This window comes from Hippoglossus stenolepis, chromosome 1, assembly GCF_022539355.2.
Source record: "Hippoglossus stenolepis isolate QCI-W04-F060 chromosome 1, HSTE1.2, whole genome shotgun sequence".
In the NCBI taxonomy this organism is placed as follows: Eukaryota; Metazoa; Chordata; class Actinopteri; order Pleuronectiformes; family Pleuronectidae; genus Hippoglossus; species Hippoglossus stenolepis.
The window spans coordinates 26,073,552-26,083,141 of NC_061483.1; the positions used below are offsets into that span (position 1 = coordinate 26,073,552).

Here is a 9,590-nt window from a genome sequence, read left to right on the forward strand (position 1 = left end):
AAACTGAAGAGAAGTATGTATTTTATTAAAATTAAATGTCCAGCATGTGGCGGAACAAAGTGAAATGTTAAAATTGAGACTTCATTCTCATTGCTGGTGTAGGTGTACTATTGAGTTACTGTCCTGAGGCAATGCCATTTTCTTTGTCTTTATTTTTGAGGTAGGCCATTGAGGTGAATGTGAACCAAATCTGGTCTGAAATGTTCATACTTGTTTTGAATTGTCATAACTCTCAGGAATACAATCTTAGAATCAGCCTGTCTCATCTTGGAAACATAACTCTTATCTTGGGAGAAGCTCTGCCGACCTGTCAGCAGCAGACAGGACGCACTGAGGAGCAGATGGTGTTTGATTGAAAATTAAATTTCATTGACACCATCTATAAAACTGCACTGCAGGAAACTGCTTTTAATTTCCTACATTACTGCACGAGCTTCAATTTGCCCAATGTTTATACAGTGAAATATATTCGTACAACTGTTAGCACAAGGTAAAGAATTAAAACTGGTTTATCAACAGAGTGGATTCTGCAGACTAAACCCGCCTCAGCCTTTAGACAAACTTTAAACGCTGACACAGGTCAAATGGTAGAAAAGCATAGTTTCCACATATATCAACTACAGAGAAGGAATAGCTATCTTGCCACGTTGACAATTTTTGGATCTGCTTCAAAATTGAATGGCTTCTTCCTTAGGTCCTCCCCCACCCCTCCGGAAAATTTGATGGAAATCGGTCCAGTAGGTTTTGCGTAATCTTGCTAACATACAAATGCAGATAAAAGCATAACCTTTGGGTGGAGGTAAAATGGCACCAAACTGACATGAAGGCAATTACATTAGTACGATGGTCCAACATCTTCAGTTGGCAGCTTACAAAACATGTTCTTCCCTTAGTTCATTCAGAAAGTGAACAGACGATTTACAATACTTAAATCCTCAGGTGAGAACATTCACATATACCTCTCACAATATATTTCAATTACAACGATCTAAATCCATTAAATAGAATCTACTTATGAGGTTGCTGTGGTCGTGTGCACAGACCCGTAAAATCTCACAGGCACATGGCATTTATATAATTATTACCTGTAAACCAAGAAGACAGATAATCATAACGAAAGTCACTATTCGTCATCAAATAGTGTGATGAAGAAATCAAACTGTGTGTTACAGTACTCACAACATGAAATACGACACAGAGAACTGTGTGGACTGAACGTTGAAATCCTTGCAGGTCCTTGAATTCCAGGAAATAAAGCTGTGAGTGAACATGTGCATCTGTGGCAGCATTTTCAGTGTGGTAAACTAGTCAGTGAAATCGGAGAGCCTCAGTGTGGTGTACAGTCTGAAGCAATAATAAATGGCAGTCATAAATCCTTTTTCCACAGCAGAATCCCTTGTCAGGTCCCTCTGGTGACTGTCAGCTCTGAGGCAGCCGAGGCTGCTGGGTAAAGTTTTGAAACCCACTGGATGCTATTCACTTTTGTTGCTCTCTGTGAGCACGCAGTAGCAGGTGTGCTGGGTGAAGTGAGTCACAGAACCTGCACACACAGAATGAGAGAGAGAGAGAGAGAGAGCACATATAGTACATTATCATTCATGTATAACATACTCATTGATGAACTGAGACGACAATGCGCCGGTCACCCTCGGGTGCTGGGTTGTGTAGTGAAACTCACGCAGCAGCTTGGTGATGACAGGTGGTCGCTTGGACTCCGGTAAGTAGACGCCCAGGAAGTAGACAGGAACTCCTGACAGGGCAATGGCGATGCCGATCAGAGAGTTGATGGTGTCGCTGTAAAGAGGCACAGCCACCAGGAAGATGGCGCACAGACAGAACAACACCGGGAACAATAAAGACAGCTGTGGAGAGAAGAATGAAGACGGAGAACGTGAGCACTTAATTTACTGTATAATTTCAAAATCTGTGCAGATTTTCCTCCTTAATTATATGTAATTATGTATAGGTATATGTGTATTTAATTTGTACGGACAAACTTGCATTATCATATCAAAGCTTGCAGAGGGAAATGTATTTGTTAATGACAAAGAACTAAAGATGTGATGACAATTATAAAAGGGATAATGCAAACCCTGCTGGGGATCGGTATAAGCTTTAGTTTGTGTCTACTGTCCTATCGGATGCAAAGACACTTATATGATGAATCGTTTTATGATCAATATGAGGTTAAGATGTTTACGCTGCAAAACAGTATTGAACTTCTCCACTATGATCTCCTTTTTTATTTATGATGAGAGTATGATTATTGATTATCATTTCAATTCAAATCCTGCACATGCTCTCCTATTAGAACCCAGATAATTATATGAATGGCTGGATGCTGCTCTCACCTTGAGAGGTCTGGGTCTGTCGGGCTCCTTCCAGCGGAGGTAGATCTGGCCGGCGATGGACAGACCCATGAAGAACCAGTAGCTGAAGCTGTAGTAGTTGATGAGTTGGAAGACGTCCTCCACTGTCAGGTAGATCAGTGACATGACACACTGGACAGAGGGAGAAAAACAGTGATGCACTTGTTAATGATACTATAAATATATATATATATATATATATATATCGTATATATAGGACATAACTATATACGTAACTGATCCATGTTCATACATTGAAGATGAGAGCAGGGATCGGAGTGAATCTCTGGATGTGGATCATGGACAGAGTATTTGGAAGGTGGCCCTCGCGGGAGCCCACAAAGAACAACCTGGACACAATAAACAGAAAATATGCACCAGACAAAACAATAGTCTGTTGAGTGACAGTGTGCGTTTCTGTTTGTGTGTTCTACCTGGATGCGGCGATAACGGAGGCGTTGAGGCCTCCATAGCAGGACAGAGCCACAGCGATGGGGATGATCCAGCTCATCACACCAAGTGTGTTATCTGCAAATGTCTGAACCAGACACATAAACTAGTTTAACTAGTTTCAGCTCACACAGACACATACAAAGTGGTCAAAGTTAAGTGTGCTTACCACTGCCACTGCGTCACTCGCCAGTATAGCACTAACATCCAGAACAGCATAGTAGGCCACATTGGTGAGGATGTAGATGATGGTGACAATGGGCATCGAGATGGCGATCGCCAACGGCAGGTTCCTGCAGTGACAGGACACCGGATCAGTATCAAACTGATACGAGGAAAGTAAAAAGAGAAAAACAAGGATAAATCACCTTTCTGGATTTTTGATCTCCTCTGTAACAAAGTTGAGGGTGTCCCAGCCCGAGTATGAGAAGAGGGCGGAGTAGAGCGCCAGTGCAATGTTACCGGGATCTGTAGAGGATCCCTGAAAGGAGGACTCAAAGTTGGTTGTGTAACCTAAGACACAGACACAACAATTAAAAGAACAGTAGGTGATGTTGTTATTGCATCCATGTAAAGAAAGAGATGATGAAACATTAATATATGACAGTTCACTGCTGCTGTAGTTGAGTCCTCATCACTCCTCTGTCAGTGGCTGCTGAGGTTTTAAACGGTCTGATCCAGTCCCTACTTTTCTACCATGACAGCCCATGAAAACATGTTAAGACTAGTACTATGATGACCAGGACTGAATACAGTTCATGCCAGTAGATATTTAACGACAGCCAATAAGTTATCAGAGCCATTCCTTTAATTTTCTACCTGGGCTGCAAATTCTTTTTTATTCTCCACATAACAGAATGTTGTGCAGGAGGGTGACACCACACACACACACACACACACACACACACACACACACACACACACACACACACACACACACACACACACACACACACACACACCCTGGCACAGCTTGACGAGGCCCGTGACGATGATGACGATGAGGGCCGCCACCTTGGCGTAGGTGAAGATGTCCTGAACGCGGGTGCCCCACTTCACATAGGCAGAGTTGATGAATGTCAGTAGGCCTGTGGAGACAGTAAGAGTTTGATGGGATCAGGTAGATCAGCAAGCAGCAGTGGATCAGGGTAGATCGAATGTACTCACACACGCACGCTGCAGCGATGAGCCTGGACCCTACGTACGGTGGCTCACATGTCGGGAAGAGCGGCTGCACCAGGTAGTTTGCAAACGTAATGGCGATGACCGCCTGACTGGTGGGCTCAATGATCAACAAAGATGTCCACAAGCGAATAAACGCAAGGAAGCCGCCAAACGACTCCAGGATGTATGCATAGGATGCTCCTGATTTGGTGATGGTGGTGCCCAGCTCGGCGTAGCAGAGGGCCCCCACGACAGAAAACAGCCCTCCGATCACCCAGATGACCAGGGACAGCCCGTATGAAGCGCTGTAGATCAGCACGCCCTTTGGGGAGACGAAGATTCCGGAGCCGATCATGTTTCCCACGATTAGGCTGACACCGTTGAGCAGCGAGATCTCCTTCTTCAGCTGCATGCTCTCTTTGGGGGGTTCCACAAGATTGGAGGATTGGCCATTCATCTTCGTGGATTCCTCATGGTCGGCCATGGCGCCGTCGTCTCAGCGGGAGAGAGGACAGACCTGCTGTGGCCAGTACAGGCCCTGGTCTCTTTCTAAAAAAAACTCTGGAACAACCTGTTCAAGACATTTGAAAGTCAGTGTTGGTGCGGTAAAGATGGTGAGTCCGAAAAGTATCTTTTATCTCTAATGTATCAAACACTGGTAAAAGGATGAGCAGGTAACAGAGGTGAACAGGTAGTGAGAGGAGAAACACAATGTGAGGTTTTCTTTAGGGTAAGATTATGCAGAGACCACAAAACTTTGTGAAAGGATGTGGTAAGGGTCAGGAAGAACCCATTAAATGTTGATCCTGATCTGCATCAGGATCTGCAGGAGTTCATTGATCACTTTCTTTGACATTGCGAGATAGGGCGTCTTTCAATATTTTCCCACAGGGAATATGCAAAGATCTTGATGAAAAGAAATCAGGCATACTTAGGGCCTTTGGGCCTTGGCAGTGGTGTGGGCTTAATTCTAGTTTAAGAATATACTATAAAGTTGAGGCTGACTCAGCAGGTTGAAATCACGACTGTTTGCTGTCCTGGCTCCTAAACGGTGGAATGAGCTCCCCATTGACATCAGGACAGCAGAAAGTCTACACATCTTCCACCGCAGACTAAAAACACACCTCTTCCGACAATACCTTGAATAAAAGTTTAAACTAACAATTTAGTAGCACTTAAATGGCACTTACTTATAGCACTTTGTAGTTTGGCTTTCTTGAAGAAATTGTACTTTCTTGATTCTTGTTGTTCTGGGTTTTTACCCTCATGGTTGAATGCACTTATTGTAAGTCGCTTTGGATAAAATCGTCAGCTAAATGTAATGTAATGTAATGTAATGTAATGTAATGCTGAGTCACCAGTCACCCGGTCCTGTCCATGCCCTAAAGCAAAGCGTCAACAAAACCTTTCAACTGAAACATAAAACATAGCACAGATAAAAATTTAATGTCTCTTCAATTGAGTCAATCCCATTTCAAGGTGGTCGTGTCTCAAACTCACACAACAAACTATATCCTGTGATAACCTGGGATTGTTGAGAGAGGTCTCACCAGTGTTGTGTCAGTCTGATCAGGTACCTCTCCTGCCATGACTTATGGTGAAAAAGAGAAATATAAGTAAAGGTGGCATCATGTCAGAGAACAGTGCCAACTATCTGCAGGCCGGAGAGGTGACGTACGAGCAGAGGTAGTGCTGTGTGTGGAATGTAGGTGTGGAATGTCTAATTTATAAGTTAACAACATGAGTACAAACTGGACTGAGGGGCCACTTAACATCGTGTGCTGGGTCTACGTGCGCGCCTCAGTTCGACCAATCAGCATCTCTTCCTTATGTGCAAAACCCGCCAGCAGGCCACTTATCTGATGACATCAGACCAATCAATAACTCAGACAATCTCACTGCTGTTTGAATTTGAATCTCATTAGTCAACTGAAACGTGTATAAAGACAGAGGCAACTCCCTGTACTGCGGCTGTTTGCCTGGAGTGTGTGTGGGTGTTTGTGTGCATGTGCACTTGTGTGAACTTGTGTGCTTCAGGCTGTGTAAGCCGTGAAACCCTACACATCTCAGTAAACCATGTCTCACTTCCAGTGCTGGAACACAGGAGCGGCCATGCGTGGACGTCGAAGAAGTGTTTAATACCATTGCGCTGATGTCCCTGATTTTAATTTGGCCACGACTTTCGACCCCCAACTCTCTCTCTCTCTCTGAGGTTTCTCTAATGCAGACCTACAAGTGGCCAAAAATAACCACAAGAGACAAAAGGGAAGCAGAGTGTAATGCAGAGTAAATCATTGACTAATGTTGAGAAGAGGTCGACTGCTGTGCTGTGATGGTCTGAGATCGGCTCGAAGCCAATCATTTATCTTAACTTTTACTCAATTAATCGAACGCCAGGAACTCAATCAACATTTACTTTTTCAAGCAAGTACGCTGTTTATCTGTTTTTTTCATGGAATACCTTTGGAGCTGTTGCTTTCTTTTACTATTTTCTTAAAATGTACAGACCAAACAACAAATCGATTAATGTAGAAACTAATCAGCAGATTCATCGATAATTAGGTGATTATATTGTCAATTGTTGGCCCTGTAGCTTTTTCCTTCTCAGCTTGTGTGTGAACATGTAGAGTTTGTCCTGATTGTGTGTGTGTGTGTTTGTGTGTGTGAGACTGATAAGAGCATTTCCACGTGTGGGTGCTTGTCATCGAACACCCACTGTTCTTACTGCTCACCACCACTTTGTGGGAGGAGCTTCAGACTGTGATCAGGTAAACATGTCAAGTGAAAACTGTTGACATGTGATTCTGACACAAGAGGAACCTTCCTCCCTGGGTCCTGTCCACTCCAGTGAGAGGTGTCATAATATAGCTTTGGATTCATCTACCTCCATAGCTCTGACCGTGCTAAGGATGTATGGTTCACTTTTAATGCTGGGTCAGCTGATATGATGTTGGATTAAGAACAACAACAACAACAACAACAATAACAATAATAATATAGACTGTGACGACAAAGAAAGGCACTGTATTGCGTCCAGTAGCCGGCGTTGTGTCATTTCCGCTTATTACTTTCAAAATAAAGTCTCAATTATGCCGTAGTGGAAATAAGTTTTATTTGTCTTTCTTTGCCTCCAAATCTTGTAGTGAAAATGTCAAGTCTACTTTCTGATGGATGACAAAAACACACAAGTGGAGAATAAACAGGAGGGGATTCAAGGGAGCGGCTCGATCCACAGCAATAACAAAGAGCACAAATCCAGATGTGTTGTTATCAGACCAAATACAGATCAATGTTGTTACAGCGGTGATACTACATGTTAGGAGATGTTACAGCTGACTGTGTGAGGACAGGTCCCAGCTTCGTCTTTGTCCTGATCCAGTCTGAGCAGCATCAGGGCTCCGGACAAATAACATGTCCACCTCAGTAAAAACACACACAATACATGACTATCACCGCCTCCTTACCGCCGGCTCTGCCTCCGCTCTCCGCGGGGTTCGGCTCGCCTCAGCCGGTGCGGACAGACGGGACTTCCCGGTCTTTGTCTACCTTCTCGGGACACACGGAGACGTGGTCCCGCTGCGGCAGAGAGCAGCTCCTCCTCAGGGGGACTCTGTCCTCTGCCCTGTGGGTTTCATACTGTCTCTGTGGTTTGTCTTACCGGAGCTGCTGGTGTCCGTGTCCGTCCTCCTCCCTGCAGAGCGCGGTTCACATCCACACACAGTCCGCAGACAGATGCTCCATCATCTGCTGCTGCTGCTGATAATGTTCGGAGCACACGTCATGTGACGCTGCTGCGCCTATAGGAGCGTGGCGAGACCTTACTGTATACAGTCTACGGGTGTGACATGCAAACGTGTGTGTGTGTGTGTGTGTGTGTGTGTGTGTGTGTGTGTGTGTGTGTGTGTGTGTGTGTGTGTGTTTGAGGATTATTTTTAGAACAGGACAGTTTCTCACTCATTGAAAATACATTTGGTCAGACATACAGACCCCAGCACATACAGCCACCAGGGTCAATGAAGGCATCGCTGTCTGAGGAGGCCTATAAGTGTGTGTGCGTGTGTGTGTGTGTGTGTGTGTGTGTGTGCGCATGTGTGTGATAGATCTCCATCATTACTTATAGGAAGAAATGTTTAAGAATGACTAGAGAAGAAAAAGACAGACATGTAATTAGAGCAGTCCTGTTAGGAGCCGATGGTGCAGAGAGGACAGGCCCCTGGACAGTATGTGACATTGTTGGTACAGAAGTGTCAAAGATGGTATAACACACACACACACACACACACACGCACACACATACACAACCTTGTACTTCTATTTTAATGAGGACACTCATTGGCATAATGCATTCTCTACCCCCTTACTCCTCACTCCATCAGGTCTAGGCTCAAAATGGTGCTCACAAAGATACCTGTTCAAGTGCGCTCACACACACGCACACACCCACCCACAGGTGTCATTGCCAGTCATACGTGATATGTGTAACAGAGTCCAATACACATTTGTAATATATAATTACACAAAATCTGTGTTAATAGTTATTACCTAACATGTTTAGGCCTCCATAGTCGATATGTGGACTGTTTGAGAAAGAACTCCTACATACTGTGCTTCACCTCTTTTCAGTATGAGTTTTTGTTGTACTCTATGGGTGAGACGTACGTGACTTTTCGTTTGTACAATGTTCCATATTTTAACCTCTCTTGTATTATGTTTGTAGGTTTACTTGCTATCTTACAGTTATTGTGTAGTATGCAAACATATTTCTATTGTTTAATTTGTGTAGAGGCTCAATTTGTAAACAATTGACTGGAGGATTTTGTTATCTGGCTCTTTCTGTCAGAATAAACCGAGATGGCCTCCAAAGATATTCATGGTCCAGCAATTTCCCAATAAATCACAATGCACACAATGCTTGTCTCCTCTGGTTACACAAAGACGTGACAAACTGAAGTTCTGCAGAGAGGGCGACACAGCAATGTGCTGCCCCAAGGTCATGAAGTACAGGAGACATTCACAGTCATACATTTGATTGCATAGCAGACAAAGAGCAAGTTCTCCACCTTAGGTCAACATGTACATTGCAGTTAAAGATGTGTTTAACATGAAATGTCAATTTGATTTTTCATTTAGATTTTTTGTCATAATGAGGAGAAAATAAAGCCACAGGCAACTACACATTGAGGAGGAGACAATAAAGACTTGATTCATCACCAACAAGCTAATACAACCAGATCAGTGACAGCCACCTGCAGATACAGAAATACATCAGCAGCAATGATGTAGACTGTAGTGACATTAAGCTCCACATCTCCGGCCCTGGTTCCAGGTCGTCTTTATCTCACTTTGACCTCACATTTCTGCACTGGATGGCGCAACAGATACAAATTAAGTAGGAGACTAAATATAGACCATTTTTCTGAAGGACCCCTGAGCCAACCTGTTCCGAGGCGGAACTGATTCTTGAGGAGAGAGAAAAAAGAAGGAAAAAAGTTGGCACACGTTGCAGAGACGTTGAGAGTTTCAATGGTTGAACAGGCAACAACTTTGTGAGGAGAGAAAAACAAACGTAAAACCTCCAGGGAGGAAACACGCAGGCACAGATAAGGA

The 9,590-nt window shown here is 43.8% G+C and overlaps 1 protein-coding gene across 1 annotated transcript; it reads right to left on the reverse strand.

Moving 5' to 3' along the window:
- Positions 1 to 4: 4 nt before the first annotated feature.
- slc7a6 (solute carrier family 7 member 6) lies at positions 5 to 7,803 on the reverse strand. The gene is made up of 10 exons (XM_035155711.2): positions 7,642 to 7,803; positions 3,987 to 4,554; positions 3,782 to 3,907; positions 3,188 to 3,332; positions 2,989 to 3,112; positions 2,804 to 2,907; positions 2,623 to 2,719; positions 2,352 to 2,501; positions 1,679 to 1,862; positions 5 to 1,540 (listed from the first exon to the last, which is right to left on the reverse strand). The coding sequence occupies exons 2-10, from the start codon at positions 4,465 to 4,467 to the stop codon at positions 1,473 to 1,475; spliced, it is 1,479 nt and encodes a 492-aa protein (XP_035011602.1). The 5' UTR covers positions 4,468 to 4,554; positions 7,642 to 7,803; the 3' UTR covers positions 5 to 1,472.
- Positions 7,804 to 9,590: the final 1,787 nt, after the last annotated feature.